Source organism: Gorilla gorilla, chromosome 6 (genome assembly GCF_029281585.2).
Source record: "Gorilla gorilla gorilla isolate KB3781 chromosome 6, NHGRI_mGorGor1-v2.1_pri, whole genome shotgun sequence".
NCBI classification, from domain to species: Eukaryota; Metazoa; Chordata; class Mammalia; order Primates; family Hominidae; genus Gorilla; species Gorilla gorilla.
Genome location: NC_073230.2, coordinates 135953946 through 135975684, shown reverse-complemented (window position 1 = coordinate 135975684; position 21739 = coordinate 135953946). Strand labels below are relative to the sequence as shown.

The 21739-nt window shown below is 37.5% G+C and overlaps 1 protein-coding gene across 4 annotated transcripts in view; it reads left to right on the top strand.

The window, feature by feature from the left end:
* The window catches only part of GRM8 (glutamate metabotropic receptor 8), an 824239-nt gene that overhangs the window by 360391 nt on the left and 442109 nt on the right, over positions 1-21739 (top strand). For all 4 annotated transcript variants that reach the window (XM_055392490.2, XM_055392491.2, XM_019030487.4 and 1 more), the window contains exon 6: positions 720-857. In XM_055392490.2, coding sequence (XP_055248465.1) covers positions 720-857 — 138 coding nt within the window. The remainder of the gene's footprint in view (positions 1-719; positions 858-21739) is intronic.

Genomic DNA, 21739 nt, shown 5'->3' with positions numbered 1-21739 from the left:
AATATATATGATGCTGGGCTTATCCTATGGATAAATAAATGCAACAGGAAAGACTTGGAGCATCCTGAAAGGCAGTCTATCTTCTAAACATCTTTTCCAGTCGGTTTGACAGTAACTGAAATTCCCATCTTAACATTATCCTCTGGAGTAAGGCATTATTTCCAGGGGGTCTCCCTTCAATAAAGTAGTTACCTGAGCAAACTGACACTGGAGTTCATGACTCCATAAGATGACATTAACATGATTGCTTTATTGAATTACCTGAAAACAGAACATATAGGAAGGAGAAATTTTGAAGTATGTGGAAACACAGGAAAGTCTGGAACATTGATCCATGCTAGGAAAGAGAAAAGAATGAGGGAAGTTTAAGTTGGGTTCTAAGTATTCAGGATTCAGCATGAAGTCACTGGTTGCTGCCTCTGGGAGAAGTAGAGTAGGAGAGGGTATAAGAAGGACGCTGACACCAGGCTTTCCTGTTGTACTTATTCATAGAGCCAGGTGCTTGGGTACTGGTGGTGGTGTGGGGGGATTGTCCATTGATCCTCCTTGACTTTTGCCATAAGAGAGGCCTTATTTATGGGCTACTGGCTTTCTCTCATTTGTTATGTGTTTTGTTTTTTTCTTTTCATGCAGTGATCAGAATATAATGTCCATTCGAAGTTCTGACAATATTTAATTTTGAAAGAATATTAAAATCATAACTTTCTCCTTTGAAATAGGATTTGATCGATACTTTAGAAGCCGAACTCTTGCCAATAATCGAAGAAATGTGTGGTTTGCAGAATTTTGGGAGGAGAATTTTGGCTGCAAGTTAGGATCACATGGGAAAAGGAACAGTCATATAAAGAAATGCACAGGTAACCACTCAAATGTTTCCTGTGGTGCATTTGTTTCATTTTCATTTGTTTTCATTACTTGATAAATTACGTTTTTCTATATGGATAATGATGAATCTATTTTCTATTTTTTGTGTCTTTTTGTTATAGTGTCTCAGGGCTGAGCATACCCTGATCATTCAACAAACTTAAATTTGTTTTTTGGTTCTTTCAATTGATCAGCAAGTTTTTGTTGAACATATACCATGCATACAGTACTGGGGTATCTGGGAAACATTTATTGTCTACTTTGGAAAATGTACTTTATTAGGTTTGATGGAATACAGACAAATAAGACATGGTATTGCTCTCCAGGAGTTCAAAATGTAATATGTATCATGATAAGTTGCTATAAGACAGTATTTTTCAACTATTTTAATCCCTGTCCTCTGTAATACTATTATTTTCTTAAATCCTGCATAGCAGCTATCCTGGAACATGTTTGATTTTTTGATGCTTTACTTTCCATAGCTTGTGCTTAAAAATAATGATATTGAATATGCATTTTTGAATATATGATTAAAACTATATTTATTTTCAGATGATTCTGCACATAGAAGAAAAACCTGCATAATTTTTTTTTTTTTTTTGAGACAGAGTTTTGCTCTTTCACCCAGGGTGGAGTGCAGTGGCGCGATCTTGGCTCACTGCAACCTCCGCCTTCTGGTTTCAAGCGATTCTCCTGCCTCAGCCTCCTGAGTAGCTGGGACTACAGGTGCGTGCCACAACACCCAGCTAATTTTTGTATTTTTAGTCAAGACGGGGTTTCACCGGGTTGGCCAGGCTGGTCTCAAACTCCTGACCTCGTGATCCACCCACCTTGGCCTCCCAAAGTGCTGGGATTACAGGCGTGAGCCACCATGCCTGGCCCAAAACCACATAATTTTAAAAGTTACTTAGAACTGAGCAGTAAATTTAGCAAGGTTACAGATATGAGGTCAATATAAACATTCATTTTTAATATACGTATTAGAAACTAACACATAGAAAATGAAATTTAAAGAATACTGCTTATAGTAGGATCAAAAACATACAACATATATAAGGGTCAATTTTAACAAAAATGCACAAATCCTTTACACTGAAAACTGCACAACTTGAATGTGTGTTTTAGAAATGATTCATTCCTTCTTCTACCCCGCCACCCCCAGACTTTGATATGTCCTCCTTTCCCTCCTCCTCACTTTCTTTGGAAATAGCTGTTCAAATAAAAGATGTAATATACGAAAAGCTAGCACAGACGTATAAACACAGACAGAACAAGGAGGTGGAAATGGGTGCCACACTGTGCAAGAATCTGATTTCAGGCTTCCATGTGCCAGGCACTTTTCCAGGAGCTGGGTTGAGTGAAGAAAGGCAATATTCATGCTCACGGGCTTACATTTGAGTGTGGGGAGATGGACACTCCATAATAAACATAAATGAACAGATGTGTTCAGATGCTGAGATGTGCTTAGAAGAAATACAACAGATTAACTGTGAAAGACTAACCTGGATATTAGGAGGAGGAAGGTAATTAGACTGTGTGGTCTGAGTATGCCTCGCCAGAGGAGGTGACATTTGAGATAAGACCTGAGTGACAAGAAGTGGTCAGTCGTGTAAAGATATGACAGGAGTGCATGACAAGCTCTAGCGCCAGAGTAAGGCTCTTTTGTTCAAAGTAAAGGAAAAAAAATAGTTCAGGGAGGTTGGAGCAAGAGTGAATATCGCGAGAGGAAGCATGATGACAGCTGAGACTTTGATGATAGTCTGGAGCCAGGTCATGCACAGTCTTGAAGTTCTTTCCAGAAGTTCCAGAGTTGAGGAATTTGGGCTTTATTCTACCAGTAGGACACAATGTCTTGAGGCTCTTCATCTAGAGAATTGCTCAGACACTCGGTTCAAGAAGATTTGCCTGGCAGAAGTGTGAGGAGGGTTGGGGTTCAGGGGAGAAAATGGAGGCAGGTCAATGAGGACTCATCCAGTATCCTGGGGACAGGCCATCATGGTCTAAGAAGAGCTAACTAGGGGCCGGGCACGGTGGTGCACGCCTGTAATCCTAGCACTTTGGGAGGCCGAGGTGGGCATATTGCCTGAGCTCAGGAGTTTGAGACCAGCCTGGGCAACATGGTGAAAACCCATCTCTACTAAAAATACAAAAAATTAGCCCGGCGTGGTGGCGGGCGCCTGTAGTCCCAGCTACTTGGGAGGCTGAGGCAGGAGAATTGCTTGAACCCGGGAGGTAGAGGTTGCAGTGAGCTGAGATTGCACCACTGCGCCCAACCTGGGCGACAGAATGAGACTCCATCTCCAAAAAAAAAAAACAAAAACAAAAACAAAAAAAAAACAAAAAGCTAGCTAGGGATGTAACACACAGGACAGACGCTTTGGTACGTAGTGTTATATTTATCTAACGCTATATAGGGTTGTGTTTATATAACAACCAGCTGAGTGGTTGATGCTGGGGCAAAGATCGTTAAATCATGGAGGATGCTGATGTTAAACCTCTATCAGGGAGGTCTAGGAAAATGGTGATGTAATTAGTTAACAGAGGAAAAATAAAATAAATAGAATGGTTAGGTGTTTGGGAATAAACTTGAATTTTGTTCTGAGATAGCCCCATGAAACTGGCCAGCAGGTGGCAGCATAAGGTCTGGGACCCCACAGACAGTTGACTAAAATTTGAGATTAGGAAGTCTTGGAGATTTTGAAGTTAAAGACAAAAGCAGAGATGCAATTGCCATGGGAGACTGAGAAAAGATGAGGAGTGATGACTGAGAATTCAAGGGCAGGAACCAGGAAAGGACACTGAGAATGCTGGGCTTGGGGGAAGGAGATGAACCGGGAGTCAAGGTTGTCTCAGTCTCCAGGAGAAAGACAGGTGCGTGAGGTTTCAGTGCTGCAGGGACTTGCAGCTGAGAGATAAGGGTGTGCCTGGGTAACCAAATTAGAGGGGTTGAGAGAGAACAGAATAGAAGTGGAGGAAAGGATGCTGTTTCAAGAAGTTTTGAGAGAAAGAAAGTAGATATGGTGGGAGAGCTTGAGAAAGAATTGGAGATTTCTTTAGGATAGGGCACGTTTAAGCATGTTTTCAAAAAAAAAAAAAGAAGGGATAACTAGTGAAAGAGAATAAATGCAGAGTAGGATCTTGATGGAAACTTTAAGGAGAGGCATTAAAGACCAATGTTACCTTTAAATCATGTGAATTGGTTGGGGGAAAAGAAGGTACACACAAACGTATACGTAATCAGAGAGGAAAGTTCTATAATTAAATGCTAAATTTGGATATAGATAATTAGGGGAGTTTAGAAAATGTATGTAAGTTCACATTGTAAAATCCAAAGCTCTGTGGAGGAGATGAGTGTTTGATGACAAGAAGGATTTGGGAAAGACATCCAAGATGAGAAGAAATGGGGAGTCAGCAGGACAAAGGCATGGAGTAGGGTGTGACGTGTAGGTGCGTGAACAGCAGTAAAAAGGTCCAGCTTCTTGGAGAGGAGGATACATGAATGGAAAATACAAAGTGGCAGTTTATAGATGGGTTTGGAAGGAGAGTTAAGACACTTACATGCTTTCCACTGAGATGTATTTTACACTATGCTTAACTTTGAGTTCTGAATGTTATTGTTTGATTCTCTTTAAATTCATTTCCTGTTATTTAGACTGTATTAGTGAAAATACCCCAGTTAATGAAATGGATGGACTCACACACACACACACACACACACACTGTTAACCAGTCACATAACTTTTTAATAGGCTGTTTTCAGAATAACCAGTTTCTCCAAACTCATATTTTCTTTTCTTTTTTTTAAACTCATAAGTGGGAGTTGAACAATGAGAACATATGGACACAGAGAGGGGAACATCACACAGTGGGACCTGTCAGGGGGTTGAGGGTGAAAGGAGAGTGAGAATTAGGCCAAATACCTAATGCATGCGGGGCTTAAAACCTAGATGATGGGTTGATGGGCGCAGCAAACCATCATGGCACATGTATACCTATGTAACAAACCTGCATGTTCTGCACATGCATCCCAGAGCTTAAAGTACAATAAAAAAAATCATATTTTCTAAGTTCAGTCGAGGTATGTAGCTGTTCCTTTAGCATCTGTAGGTGGTATATGACTAGACTTTTATTTCAGGCACAAATACTGAACTGGTTTGTGGCTGAATCCAGATTCTGTGGCATGTCTGCCTCCAATTCCTTTGATTTATTTGGGTGTTGCTAAAATTATAACAATTTGTCCAATTAGAACTATTTCTAGTGCAATGAAAATGGTGTTTACTCCAAGTGCTAGGGCAAATGCACCCCTAGGGAACTGGGTCAGTAAACAGATTTTCATGCAAATTCCATTGTGGGTGATACCAAAATAACTTGTCTCTGGGTGGAAAACAAATAACACTAATTTAATTTTTTAAAAAAGCAACATATGACAGTTTTCAGATGATGAGAGAAGATATTTGTCTCCCAAATTACCATTTTACCCAGTTTTCATTTCTGTTTTAGGGGAGAAGGGAAGATGATCTGGCATGTTAGTGGTCAAATGTACTTGAAAGGAAAAATTTACAGGATATTCACGAGTAGAGGTGTCCAGCGTTTGCAAAGTGCTTTAAAATGTGGCCTTAAAAAGTTTACATTTTAACTACCTGCAATAAGTCAAAAAGTTAAGGCACTCTCTGAAAGTGAGATATCCATGAGGCCCTTTTTGTTCATTCAGAACATCATTGGTAGGTTAAGTTATATGTGTTGAGTAACATTTTACATTAGGTGACGGTGATCTGCGAACGTAATTATTTGCTTCCATTGGGGGCAAAATTGGCAATGTATTTACATGGATGAGAGAGTGCTTCCCAGCAGGGAGGGACTTCTGTCTTACCAGTTTTCCAGAGATAGAACATCTTCAAGCAGTGAGGAGCATTTCTTCCTGAAATTTACTCAGTAGAAACAGTTTTCTGAGATAATTTTCCCCTCTAGAATCTCAGGAAAGCTTTCAAAAAGATGTGATATTACTGCTAACTTTTGATTTGCTGGCCAAATTCCAAGTGAGGTAATTCCTACCATCCACTTAGCTATTTATGTAGTTATTATTGCTTCTGAGAGCTGCTGAGTTCTGAAAGCTACTACTACTTAATCCTACTTAAAATTCCCTTTGTCTTTCTCGAGAAGAAAAAAGGACTCTTTTATACTTGTTATCAGTGGTGATGGGTGTTATTTTATAGACTTTTATCTGACCTCTCCCTCCCTTCCTTCCTCCCTCCCTCATTGTACTCTCAGGCTTAATGTCTTTCCACTCTCCAAAACCCAGACACCCACAGACTCTCTTGAGAATTGCATCTTCATCCTCTCCTTGTCTTTACACATTTTTCACACACTTATTTCCCCACTCAGGCCTCTGCCACAATTCCTCTCCCTTCATTGCCTCATTTTTTCTCATTCCTATCTTTTCTCTGATCAGTCCCTTACTTGACCTTGTTTTGTCCAGCAATATTCTCATTGGCAGTAGAGTCTTTCTTCAGAAGTTTTGCTTTACTTTTTAAATGACTGTCATTCTGATGTCTTGTCTTCTATAGTGAGGACCCAATAGTGAATATTGCAGAGACCTGAGTATGTGGGTTAAGCTGCTAAACAAAAGCCAGCTCCCTCTGGACTCAGCCCGGGTCTTTTCCTTCCTGTCTCCGTCACGAATTGTAAATAGCTCTGTGCTTACCGAAACGACATCCCTTGACTGATCCAGTAAATACAGTTGATTCCATATCCTATCTTAAAACCTTCCTTTGTTTCATTCATCCATCCATTCGTTCATTATTCATTTAGTTGTTTATACGTTTTGAAGCTCACCATGTGCCAGGCACTGTGCTTCAGATAGAGAGACAAACAACAGACCTCCCTTGCTCTCAAGGAGCTCACAAAGACATATACACTGTCTTGTGGAATTTGAGGTGTTTTCTTTGCTGGGTTTTAATTCTCAGCCAGGAGGCTGGGGCACTGCTGCTTAGCCTGCATACAGCTGACACTCAGATACAAAATAGTGGTGAGCATATGCTATGCAAAATGGCCTATTGATTCTTATTTATGATGATAGAAATAGCGGTAATGGAAAAAGCAATGCACAAATATATTTCTTCCCACAAACAAGCAATCCTGTCAGTGAACCAAATAGCAGCCTCAATAATTAGCTCCCTGAAAGACCTGTCAGTTTATTTTCTGGTGCTAGATTAACTATGTAACTTTTCAGTTATAACTACCTCTCAGCAGTCCTCTGTTTTGTGAAGTTATGAAAGGTATAAGCTCTCCCGTATTCACTCAGGATGCATAGAGACCATATGAAGGAAGTAGGTAGTCATCAAGGGGGATGAATTTACATAATTTGATTTGGTGATTCAGAGTGAAAGATAACCCAGGTAGGTTCCCCTGAATTAAAATGCGTTCTGCCATCCCCATTTGTCCCCTTGTCTAGAGTAAAACTCTTGGGGAGAATGCTTTTACATGAGCACTACCAGGTAGCCATCCATATGCTCTTGTTCTTCGCAAGTAAAATAGCAGAAATCCAAGGATGACTTATTTATGCTGTTTCTGAGATTTCATGTTGAATTTCAATACATCCATCTGAGATGACAAAACAGGCATTGATTTCGGACATACTAGATTTCAGAATTTAGAGCTGGGATGTAAAATAAGAATCAATCTCTTGTTTTCTAGTGAAGAAACTAGAACCCAGAGAAGTAAAGTGAATTATTGACAAATCACAGTGTTAATCTCAGAGCTGCAGCCAGGATCCTGGTTTCTTTTATTTGGATTTGTCCTTGACATTTATATCCTCCATTTATTATTTACTTATATTAGACATTTTACCACATAGTTGAAAAATATTTTCCTGTTTTGCTCTTTATGATACTTTATGTGTGATGGAATACATTTTGGAATTTTAATCACCAACTATAAAGTGAAGCAAAAATAACATATTGGTTATTACCTAATCCTTTATAAAGTAGTAAATATTTTAATATTCTTCACATTGATTTTCAGTTATACATGTAGTTTTTGCTAGTGGGTCTTGAACAGCATAAACCTTTACATCCAGTTCCCTGGCCCCTTGCCTTGTATAAGAGTAGACCTATGACAACATTAAGCAAAAAACAAAATAGGAGAAACTATCAACTAGAAGTTTCTATAACTCTAAGTCCAATGATATTGAATTATAGCAGTTCACGTTGCTAAATTAGAGTTAGTTTACTCATTTATTCATTCTCTTAAAGAAAAAAATCTATTTTAAAGCAATATGGGAAGCACTATGTCTAACAGCATTTCTAGAATGTTAGCATGCACACAAATCACTTAAGTACCTTGTTAACATGCAGATTTTGATTTTGTAACTCTGGAGGTAGGCATTCTGCATTTCTGATGAGTTCCAGGTGACATGGATCCTGGTGAGCTCTAGGGTATACTTTGAGTAACAGAGAATATTAGAGTTAGTTTGTAATGATAACCATAGCACCTGAAGCTAAATTAGCAAAATAAACATTCAACTGTGCTAAAGGTTACTGATAAACTCAAGGTGTCTTACAGAAGATCGTCTAAACAAGACTTGTCCTATACATTGTCAATGCAAAAACATGCAATCAGTAGCCAGCTTTATATACTTACTTGAGTATGTATTCAAATCAGTAAAGTATAATGACAGAGTAGTATGTATATGTGTGTGTGTGTGCATGTTTTTCTCATTAGTAAATTTGAAAGTGGGAAGCTTAATTACTAAATTACTAAATTTAAAGAAACGTACACAGATGCACCTGTATCTTCAAAGTCTGCAAAACAGATTCTAAAGTTTGCCATCTCAGAAACAAAAAATATTCTGAACACTTAGAAAACTGTACTGTCAATCGTAAATACACATAGAGTGGAGGAGTTGAAGAGGTCCTTAGAGATTATTTAGCTCAGTTTCCTCACTTTGCAGAAAGGGAAATTGAGGCTCATCTGGTCAAGTTGGTTGTCTAAAGCCCTGTAGCTACCTAACGATGATAGGACTGAAGTCTGATTTGATACTTGCTTCTTTCCTTCATCCTTTCCTGCTCTGAAGAACTTTACCAAAGTGGGGCTGAGTTGCACTGACCCATTCTACTATTTTTCCTGGTATATGGGCCAGTATGTTTTTTTTCTTGGCCACCTAAGGTGAAGTATTCCCTCTTTGTGAAGCGCCTGACTTCTAAGGGAGTCAGATTGATGCATTTGGTCTGAGAAACTAACATTTTTAGAAGGGAAGCAATTCTATTTCGAGTACATAAATACTCACATTTTTTCAGACAATAATTTAAAACAGAAAAATGCTCATCCTACAGAGAGAAAAAATGAATTCAGGAGTCTAGGAAATCCTTTCTGCAAAACCCACAACAGAAGCTGGCATTAGCTTGGTTGATTGGAAGATGAATGTATCTGAATAAACACAATCTCTGGAATATTACACTGAAGAACTCAGAAATGGAAAAGAGTATATAGGCAAACAGGTGACAGTTCAGCATTTTTGATCACCAATTATTTGAAAAACTATGGTAAGGCTTGGGCCAGAGAGGATGAGAAAGTTTAGAAAAATACAGAAACATTAGGATAAATTGTCTTCCTTTAAATGGCTATTAAACTTCAGTTGAGGGAACCAATTCACTAAAACCAAACAAACTTTTAGAAAGGAACAGTGTATAGATGATTCAATATCAGGAAAACTTGATTTCTCCTCTTTTCTAAAAATGATACAAAGCAGATAAATACAGGAGACTATATTTCAAAAATAATATTTATTCTCTATGTTTTATCTTGGGATTCTTTTTAACTCAGAGGATTTGAGAGAGTCTCATAGATATGATTTACTGAAATACAAGAGAATTACCACAACCTCTTAGGAACATAGCTAAAAAAAAGAACTAGCTGAACAAAGGATTGGATACAGTAGGGCAAAAGAGACATAAAGTGTGATTAGAGCTTACTAAGGCTAATTGAGAAATTAAGACTAAATGTGATTAGAGCTTACTAAGGCTAATTGAGAAATCAAGACTACCGAAGAGTCTTGATTTTTTTTTATTACTTATGACATTTGTTAAACTCTATATTGTGCTAAACATCTGCCCTCAAGGAGCTTATATTTTGTGAGGAAGATAATAGTCAGACAATAGTTTGTAAGTTGCTAGTAAGCAGGGTCTGTATCCTCAGGACTTAGCATATGCTTAGCATTATATATCTGTTAAGTTAATTAATTGGTCTATAATGTATGGCCAGATAGTCCTCCTGTTCTTCATTACAGTGATGTAGATATGATGCATGGTGCCTAGCTTGGCATGCATTTGATAAATATTTTAATTGTTGGAATGATATTTTTTAATAAAAGAAAAAGCTCAACATAGTTATAAAAGGGCTTTTACTGTAATTTAAGAAGAAAATGTACTATTCTGATAGTTTGTCTTTAAATTCCTGACTGCGATGCTAATTTAAATAGGAATATGATTCTAGAAACACATATAGGCCTGTGTCCTATAAAATCAGTCAAATTTTATTGGAGCATTTGGTTACCTGAATATTTAACTGGAATATTTGGTTACCTGAATATTTAATTGGAATATTTGGTTACTTCATTATCAATGCCATAACTCCATAGTGTTTTGTTTTTCTAAAAAAATAAAATTACATTTATACTATTTGAGGGGAAAGCACTTTATTTCCATACTACCTCTAATGAGGTAACAGAATAACGAAAAGACAACTTGGAGTACATAATGGAAAATGTCATTTAAAAAGTTTTCATTTATACAATTTTAAAAATGTAAAAAGTTCATGTCCTTCGCCCACTTTTGATGGGGTTGTTTGTTTTTTTCTTGTAAATTTGTTTGAACAGACACTTCTCAAAAGAAGACACTTATGCAGCCAAAAAACACATGAAAAAATGCTCACCATCACTGGCCATCAGAGAAATGCAAATCAAAACCACAATGAGATACCATCTCACACCAGTTAGAATGGCAATCATTAAAAAGTCAGAAAACAACAGGTGCTGGAGAGGATGTGGAGAAATAGGAACACTTTTACACTGTTGGTGGGACTGTAAACTAGTTCAACCATTGTGGAAGTCAGTGTGGTGATTCCTCAGGGATCTAGAACTAGAAATACCATTTGACCCAGCAATCCCATTACTGGGTATATACCCAAAGGACTATAAATCATGCTGCTATAAAGACACATGCACACGTATGTTTATTGTGGCACTATTCACAATAGCAAAGACTTGGAACCAACCCAAATGTCCAACAATGATAGACTGGATTAAGAAAATGTGGCACATATACACCATGGAATACTATGCAGCCATAAAAAATGATGAGTTCATGTCCTTTGTAGGGACATGGATGAAATTGGAAATCATCATTCTCAGTAAACTATCGCAGGAACAAAAAACCAAACACTGCATGTTCTCACTCATAGGTGGGAATTGAACAATGGGAACACATGGACACAGGAAGGGGAACATCACACTCTAGCGACCGTTGTAGGGTTTGGGGAGGGATAGCATTAGGAGATATACCTAATGCTAAATGACGAGTTAATGGGTGCAGCACACCAGCATGGCACATGTATACATATGTAACTAACCTGCACATTGTGCACATGTACCCTAAAACTTAAAGTATAATAATAAAATTAAAAAAGTAAAAATAAAAATGTAAAAAGTTATACAAATATTAAAACTATATTTATTTATACAATTTAAGCATTTTCTAAAAAATTATTAGTTTATTAGGGTTTTTTTTTTTTTTTACCCTGCAAGAACATGAGCTTCATATAGGAAGAGATTTTGTTTCATTCACAGCTGAATCTCAGTGCCTTGAGTGGCATCTGGCACAAATAGGCTTCCTTAAAATATTTGTGGAGTAAATGAAAGAATTAAATTCAGCTTATTTTCTGCTCTTTTTCAAGCACTAGCTATTAGATGTCAAGGACATGTTCATGAGCAAAACAAAAATGGTTATTGTCCTCATGGGGCTTACAGTCTAATTGGGAAGGTGAATAATTTAGCCCAGTTCCTGCAATGCAATGTGTTAAGTGAATAGCCAGCATATAGCAGGGAGAACTGATGTAGCCTAGGGGAGAAGATTGGTGTCATTGAAGTTGAGACTAAAATATGAGCAGAATTAAGCAAAAGAGATTATCAGTAGTATTATTATTTTAACCAGAGGGTGGCACAAAGACCAGTGGGCAAGAGAAAGGATGGCAGTTGTAGAGACTAGGAGAGGGGGATAGGAAGAGAGTAAGGATAGAGACCTAGGCAAGGGACAGATCATATAAGACTTTATATGCCTCAAGAGGCAGTTGAAAAATGTTTTGAAAGTCAATGAATGGGCACCAGAAGGTTTTAAGCAGAATAATAGAATCACCATCTTAGAAAGATTATTCTGGCTGTAGTATGGATAATGTATTGGTGAGGCATAACACTGGAGGAAGGGAGACCCATGAGATACTACAGTAATTTTCCAGAAATGATAGTGGCCCAGCCTATGATGGTTGCACTGTACTAGGAATGGACAGAAGTAGATGGATATATTAATAAAAAGACATTTTAGGGATATATGTAGGGCTTGGCAATTAATTGCATGTTAAAGGAGAGGACAAATCATGGATGATGCCTTGATTCTTGGAATGGGAAATTCGGTCATTGATTGAAAGAGCATTCCTGATATAATGAATGATTGGGGAAGAGGGGGAAGGAGGATGATGAATTTTGTGGGAGATACTGAGTTTAAGGAGCCTATGAGATATACAGCTGCAGATGTCTGGGAAGGGTTACTTGGTTATGTCTGAAGCTAAGAATACAAGGTCTTGCTGAGACAGAGAATTGGGGCCTCACTAGTATATTAATGGGACTTGGTGAGACAGATCCAGAAAGTATGTGGAGTGGAAATTGCAGAGGGCCTGAGATAGAGCCTTGAGGACTCAGAAATATGTTGAAGGAGAGGACCCTGGCATTCCAGTTTCTGTGTAGAAATCGTTTTCACTGTCCATAAGTGGAGCCCCTCTGGCCATGTCTCTATTCTACAACCCTGATCCTCTCCCTTGTGTCTCTTCAGCCACAACTGATTGATTTAACACTGAGCTCTTCACTAAAGCTAAATTATCAGAGTCCTTCCGAGTAATATCTAAAATGGGAGTGAAAGGAGGAGGATTATTCTCTCTCAGGGGGTGGGAGGCAGTAGTTTGAGATATGAGGCTGGGAAGTTTCCACCACAAGGGGGAAGCTGACCTGGAAGAATAATATTGACTTGTGCAACAGAATAAAGGTGACAGATGGAAAGAGTTCTGATGGTGATGAGGACCTTAACCAGGCTTTTCTTGTAGATATGTGAGATAGTTCAAGGTTCTCCTAATTATGTTTTCCCATTTTTAGCTAGCAACCTAGAGTCCAGACTAATACATTATAATAATACTTGCCTCATAGAGCGGTTGGGAAGTTAAAGGAAATAATATGCATAAAGATTATTGCCTGCTACATAGGGAATATAACAGATACTGTTGCTTACTGATTTAACAACTTCCTTTTCTTTGAAGCCAGCACTATCTAATAGAACTTTCTGAGGTGAAGAAGATTTTTCCATATCTGCATTGTTTAATAGAGCAGCCATTAGTGACATGTGGCTATTGGTTACTTGATGGAATATGGCTAGTGCAAACTGAAAAAATAGAATTTCAAATTGTATTTAACTTTAATTACTTTACACTTAAATGTAAATGTAACTTTGATTTCTTTACATTTAAATGTGGCTAATGACTATCATATTGGACAGCAGAAGTCTAGGGTGATAGACCTATAGAACAACAATTTTTAAAGCCATTTTGGATCGGATTTTCTATCATTTGCAGCTGCAAGCATGCTAACTAATACAATGTATTAAATATAAGTGGAAATGATTTATTTAACATGGCATGAGCATCCCTCATTTTAAGATATTAAAGAATTAAATTTTTGTTTTTATATAGAAATTCTGAATTAAGTCAGAAGGTGAATATTTGCAATACACACAAATTATTAAACTAATTTCTCACAGGTTTCCTAAATACCAGCTTCTCAGTCAGTGAATATAAAATGTGATTTGATTTATTAAAATTAAAATGATATACAGCTTTTCAACAACATTTCATTCAGATATATTTCTACATAAGTTGCAGAATTATAAAACACACATATTAGAGATTGTCTCTAATTTTATCAAAACAATTCTCCTTTGGGTTCCTTTAACAACATGCTCTCTAGTCTACCAAAATATTATTTTACAGATGGTGGGGGTGTGCTACTTGCAACCCAGATAGACAATAATTCAGCTAAGCATTTTTCTTTGCAGTAAGTGAAAATCTGTTCAAAGTGCTGGAAGTTTTATCAACTGGACCATAAGACCCAAGAGGAACTAAGTGTTTCTGTTATGCTTTCTGTGTTTAATAATTCCCAGCCTTGTTAGTAGACACTCAAACACTGCATCCTAGCTGTGGAATCTTGGGTAGGTAACATAGTCTCTGAGAAATTTTGATAAATGCTAATTTTCCGCGTTTTTAGATTTTGGTGGTGAGAGTGGTGGTTGCTACCTTTATGCCACTCAAATTGCTCTGGTTTCTTTTTATGTTACCAAAACGCTCTATAGCTAAACTATTGAGCTTAAATGTCAAACTTGCATTATGTTTAGAAATGGGTACTTATCTCTTTATGCACCTTTCCCTTACACCCCAACGGTGGGCCGACATAGGATATGGTAGAGGAGTTAGTATTCTGACAAATAGGTGATGTCATTCCACCCATGTGTCACTTTCCATTAAATCTTTGACCCATATATAACCTTTAGCTGCAGGCTTGTTTGCTTACATCACTGTGATCAAATGGTTAGAATTGTAGATTTTCATTTGGGAAAATGATTATTATTTTTTATTAAGGACATTATTGCTGGTTTGAATTATCCTTTTGTTCATGGTTCATGCACAACAAAGCTTTCCCTAGCCCTTCTGTGGGAGGTGGAAAGATGCTCTACACCTGTCTACTACCCAGATCTCTTTCAGAAAGAAAATAGACAGTGCTAGCTAAGCTGTTGGATGGGAGCAATATTCAGTTCTTTGCCAAGAGAGATCCTAGACTCCAGATATGCCAATTCAGCAAACCACAGGGAGATTGTCTAAAACTGAAAACGGGCTCAAGAATCCATCAGAATATGAGATAATTTAAATAAAATTTAAATCCTACTGGCCAACAGAGAACCAGAGGACATTAGAGAAGGAAGGAAACTTGGAGGTCATCGTGTTCGATATTTTGCTGAGTGTCACCTCTCAGGCTGATGTAAAATGAGGACAGGGAGTACATAGAAACATTTCGGTTTTTCTGATTCAGTAGTACTCTTGAAGGCCTTTATTGGTGGTGCAAAATGAGGCTTTCTCATTGACTCTAAATAGGCTTATTAGCAGCACGCAGAAGGATTTCCACTGTGATCTTTTCTTTGTCCCTAGTCAGAGTGAAGGCATAGGTCTGAAGCAGGCTGATAGCTTTGGAAGTGAAAAGTACTGGCAGGCTGAGGGCACAGAATGGGCTGGCTGCCAGTGTTGGGTTCAGCACCCTGAGGAGTGTCATTTGTCGGAGCCACTTGTATGAAACAGAAGCCCTCTTTTGTGTATTTGTACCTGTGAAAGGGAGCAGTGGTATAGCTGATCCAAAGTAGCAGAAAAACAAATAATTCATATTGACTTAGGATGCTCACCTACCCCCTCTTTTGCAGGAGTGTTAGTTTGCATGTCAATACATGGCCAGCCTCCTTGGATTCTGGCATGATGCTTTCCATAGGGGTTTCATTAATTGGTGCAAAAGTTTATTTCAGTAGAGTCCAGGAAACTGTTAGCTTTTTGTTCTCTGCCTAATGACAGAAAATGTCCCTGTGACTGATTTCTTTGTGGGACCAGTCTGCATCATTCCTAAGACTGACACAAAGCCCCGCTTGAGCGTGTGGGATGAACGGCATGACTCACACGTTCCCCTGGAGAACTGCAGGTTTGATTAAATGTTTAAATGACCTTTTAGGACAGATGATTATGAGGATGGGCAAACAATTTGTTCTTTCAATTCTTAATAACTTCAGTGTGTATTGCGGGGGGGAGGTATATGTAGACAGTTTGGAGGAGTGTGAACAAGAGACTTGGGTAATCACTGGAGATAAGGGTGATGATGATGATAATTTGATATAAATAAGCAGAGAGTAAGATTTGTCAAAAAGGGGCAAACTCATCGCTGTTCTCAATATCTCCCTTCTTTCACTTCAAACACAGGCACTCACAGCATGTTCCGTTTCTGATAACTTCCTAAGCACACAGGAGCTCCAGGATTTCTCAAGGACCACAGCCCTGTGGCCAAAAATCTTTTTCCTTGACTGCTCTCTGGGCAGCTCAGTAGTATCTTTGACATGGCAAATATAAAGATAGTAGATTCACTACAAGGACACCTCGAGAAAAATACTGCCTGCATTTGTAAACCATACACAGTCTTATTATTCAATTTATCTTTATGGAAGCTATCAGTTAGCTACAGGTTTCCTTTCCTATGTCTGATGTGCCTGTCTCTAGTTGATTCTTTCTCTCTAACTCTACTTCTTGAAACACTCTCTGCTGGTTTGATTTTCAGGTGCATTCATCCTCTTTTCAGATTCCAGAATGAAGACTTCCTTTTTGAGACACCCAGATAGATTACCTCTTCCTTAGTCCACCTGGCCCTTATCCACGTCCCTTGAATGAGTTTTCTTTGTCTGGACACATTTCTGAAGTAATACTTCTCTGCACTCCCAAAATACAGCTCTTCCTTCTTTCGGCCTTTTGCTGTGTTCTATTACATTATTTCATTGCCACTCAGAATAAGCACTAGATAGACATCTAAGGTTTAACTTTACATTTTATATATTTTATTATATCAAAAACTGGTCACATATAAACTGTAGTACTTGGGAATTGAGGGTATTTCTTGAGTATTACAAGAAAGTATTACTTTCTTGAGAAGATATTACTCAAAAATACATACATTTTGGATAAAGAAATTTTGACAGTATAAGATGAATTAGCAATGATGTTTTTCAGAAAACACGTATGCAGTAACTTCATTTATATGATCATGTTATTAATTTGTAGGCATTAATGGATTTATGTAGCCTGTTCAGAAATTAATGAAGCCTGTTTTCTATGGATTTTGTTATTAGCTCCTTCCCTCTTCTTTTGTCTTCTTGGTATCACTGTTGACATCACTGATAGGAATTCCACTACTGCAGCCATTGCAAGTGTTTTTGGTGATTATTATTCACTTAGGCACCTTTGTGCACTAGATCTCTGATCAAATTATTTTGAAATTTTAATATGAAATACATAGGAGAAAAAATTGAAAATGTGTAGCAGTAGGCAAGCTTTTCTTTGTTAAAAAAGTGTAATTTAATAGAGTAAGAGGTGTGAAATATGTCAGGAATTTTGCTAACATGAAATTTCATCATTTGTCCAGTTGTGTACTTAATGGATTCATCTTAAGTATACAGTAATTCCTGGCAATAATGTGGGGAAGCTCAGATTTACTTTTCAGTGCATGTTAGTATGTAAAATGACCCCTATCTTCAATATCTCTATGTTTTAACACCTGCTTTGTTTTTACAATAGAGGCCCTTGTTTGGAACAAAGCCACTTAAGCTGAACATCATTGTACCTGCACAGTTACCTGGGTTATCTGTGGTTGTGATGAAAATTACACCACCATAATCACCCCAGGCTACTTACAAGGCGCCTTCATAGAAATTATACTGTGCCAAGTGCCACAAAGAATATCAAAATGCAGCCCCTGCTTCAGGTGCTTATGTTTCCAAGGGGAAAAAAACTGGCCTTTGGATTTAGATAAGAAACTTTATTGTGATTACAAATTGGATTTCCTGTTTTTATTTCAGGAAAGTTATATTTGAAGGTAGAAGATAGCTAGAATTGCCATTTATCTCACCCCTGGAGGGTTTGAAACCATTCTTGAATGAGTAAATGTATTCAAAAATTTAAAATTAAATCAGATTTGTTATATGGAATTATTTAAACCTAATTTCTTAATTAAAGGCATTTTAAGTTCACTTTCTGTTCCTTAGGTGTAAACATCTCATGCTACAAAAAACAAGAATAGATTCCACTGCTGGGGTGAAAAGCCATGACTTTTCTTCCTGTGTTCTGTTTCCCAGGCCTATCAAAGATACTTAAGTACTGAGTTAGGTCTGGCTAGGGAACTCTCCTGGATGCTTTAGGGGCACAGATGATAGGGAAGAAAAGAGTAGACTGTAGGGGTTAGTCTTGGAATGATTTCAGTACTCCCCTTTGATGGTGATAGCTGCTTCCTGTTAGGAACTTCTGTTGGAAGCATACTTCTTACCTGAAGAAAGTTCTGGGTTGAGACAGTTCTACCTTGACTTATTTACCAAGGCTCCTAAACCATATAGCACATCACTATGAATACACTCAGGGTGGGGGCAATGGATCCTACCCAGATCCCTGTAAAGCCAGCGTGGTTCTGCAACCATCATTCATGGATAAGGACCAAGACTGAGCTGCTCTGGTTGAAGAAGCTGTTGGATGATATGGGGTTTGTGCCAGAGTGTGGTGAATTCATTTTCCAAGATATGCTGGGCTCACTCTCAACAAGGCCAGCTGAAAGCTGACTCTGCTTTGGATGCAGAGGTATGTGGTCAGTGGCTGTGCACAGGACAGGACTTTCGGATGTACAGAGGGATATACTATCCTTACAAATACTTCCTTCACCTGTTTGCTGATGAGCAAGATTCCAGGAATAGGATACAAGGCCCCTAACTTGTCTTAACTCTCTGATTAGGTCAGATCTCCCTACTGTATGCCCATAGTGCACCATACTCATTTTAGCTTTTATTACAGTTACAGTTGTACATTTATTTGTGGGGTTGTTTGATGCATATTTATCTCTTATTAAATTGTAAGCTCCATGAAGATAAGGAGCATATCTTTTTGCTTATCTTTGTGGCCACTGTGCCTGTCACATAGAAGGCACTGGATAATCCTTTGTTAAATGAATAACTAGACCTAAAAAATACTTCAAGGTAGGTGATGCAGTCATTAAGTTCACACTACAATGAAAGACAGTTCTTCCCAACAGGACATTATATGTTTTTTCTGCTATCATTTCTATTTGCTAAATTGACTTTGAGTTTGAGAAATTGGGCTATGATGCAATATGTGCATAAAATCTTCAACAAATACTGTGTTCCATTTTTTTAAAGCAAGGATAAGGATGAAAAAAATAAAAAGATGAAAGAGTTTATTTAAGCTACTGATATCCATTTGTTGGTTGAAAAAATATGTGGCTGTTTGCATTTTGTTTAGCCACAGAACTCCCATATAAACATTTCTATCTTTGACAAAGGTTTATGCAATTGATCTGGCTGTTCATTTTTCCCCCGTGATTTCCTTTTTTTAATTCACAGGTGAATGACATTTAGTTCTCGGTTGTGGAAAATGCTCTTAATGCCTCCATCTTTTAAGGAGATGTTCCTATAGCTCAGTTACTTTGAATATAGTTTTTTGTTTTGTTTTTAACTTATGGCATCAGCAAATGATTTATACGATAGTGTTAACTAGTGCTCATGAGGATGCTGATTTTAGCAGAATCCTAGGGAACTAACAGAAAAAAATCACAGCTAATTTTAGTATTTGTAGGGCCTTATGACAGATAGATCTGAATACTATTATTCACCCTTAATAACTTCTTGCTAAATTATCTGTTTTGTCTCCTGTCTAATTTTATTTCTTTCATGAATACACATATTTTATACGTCTGATATTTCAGAAAATGTGCTTAAAAAATGTCTATTTTTCCATTTCTCCATTGATTATCAGTTTATCTAATCTGTGTATCATCCATCTCTAAACCTAATTTTGGGATACATATACAACCAATAGACGTGGGATATACCAACAATATAATTGCATGATAGTCTTAGTTAAAAAGTTTAGTCTGTCTCTGTGAATTTGATTCTTCTGCTTTGCATGATTCTGGCTGAGTCCTTTCATCTGGTGCTGGTTTTTGAATACATATTAGGTTGCTTCCAATCCATCTGAAATGCAGTCTCATGAGAACATAGGTCTACAATCTAAAAAAAAACTTTGATTATTCTTGATACATAAAACAATAGCTATTTTTATAGAGTTAGAAGGAATATTAGAGATTATTTATCTTATATCCCTTTTTTACAGATTGAAAAGCTGTAATCAGTTGGAGTAAGTAACTTACAAAAGGGACAAAGAAAAGAACCAGGATGAGAAATTCCATATGTCTTCTTATCATACAATTCAATCCTGTGAATTGTTAATTATTTGCTTTACTACTCTAAATGACTTATGCATGTCATTTTATTTGTCTTTCTAGCATCAAAATAGAAGAAGGCCTATTTCTTCTTCTTCTACCAGCTGCATAGTTAAAATGAGGCTGAACATTCTCTTGTAAATTCAGGGTGTTTACCTAGCCCAGGAAAATCAGGCCTAAGCAGACAAAGGAGACTTGGAATGATTTATCTAAACACCTAAATTAGTTACATCATTATTTATCTGCGAAGCTTCTTGAGTTTTGTTGTCATACTCTGGATGGAGGCCAATCAGAAATGACCCTTAAGATCTGACTCTGTCTAGCCAGTCTCCCCTTGACCAGGGAGAACATTTGGGCATGAACAGTAGTTTTCATTGTCCTCTGACCAACTCAGAAATAGCTACGTGAGGCCAGCCTTTAGTTCTATTTTGATCAAACTGTCTTATAGACACAGCGTTCAGCCTTCCCTGTGACCTTTGAAAACTGCCCCAGGGTAAAGGCGAATTACAAATACTATTAAGGTTGATGAGTAATCAACTCAGTAATGAGGATACTATTTCACATTCTTAGGGGTAGATGCTTTTTCTCTGTGGGATGCCTGAGTAGGAAATTTTGATGGCTCCAAATGTGGCCACAACAAACATCAGGAGGCTCTCCTATTGTAGAGATTTCCCTGAAACTGAACTCTGGAGGATGAAACATTTGGTGTAGATACTTGACCTTCTAAAAATAAAGCTTTATGTATGTGTGTATCTATCTATTTTTCTCATAGCAGCAATTAGTCTGAAATCTAATGCCTTGTCAGTGAACATAACAATTTTTGTAAATGTTCTCCTCTTAGCTTTTAAGTTTTTTTTAGCGATGAGTCAAATTATACTCAGATTTTTATAGGTTATCCCTAGTATTCTTGTTTCTTGTTATTGAAGATATTCAAATGTTAATATATTGTAATAAGAAGTAGCTCAAAAAGAGCAGAATGACCTCTTCCTTACCCCCTTAGTGATACAGACAAATAGAGTATTTGTTCATGTTATATTTTGGCTTTTATTTTTAAATCAAGGAGGTTGAATTAGAGACAGAGCAAAATAAGCAAAAACCCGAAGCTATAAATTTCTAGGTCAATCCAAATACATAAAGCATTAAAAAATGTCAGATGCGAAGCTAGATGCAAACTGACAGGGAAAAAAAAACCTGTTTGTGTTCTTAAAGCCCCAAACCAAAAGCAAAATTAAAATTTGTGCTGACCCTTCTCCCTTGGGGCTGCAGATGTCACTGCTGTCCAGGGCACCGTCTGTTACTGAGTGGAAGGAAGAGGAATGGCATCCAAGTCACTAGTGTAAAATAAAATCATCTTCCTGCAAAATCCTGAAGATGTCCTGCCATATTTGTTAAGGCCAGGGGATGGAGGGTAGAGGCCAGCAACAAAGGTGACCATTAACACTCATTGATTCTTGTCTTTTATGACTCATTCTTTTATTATTACATGTTTTG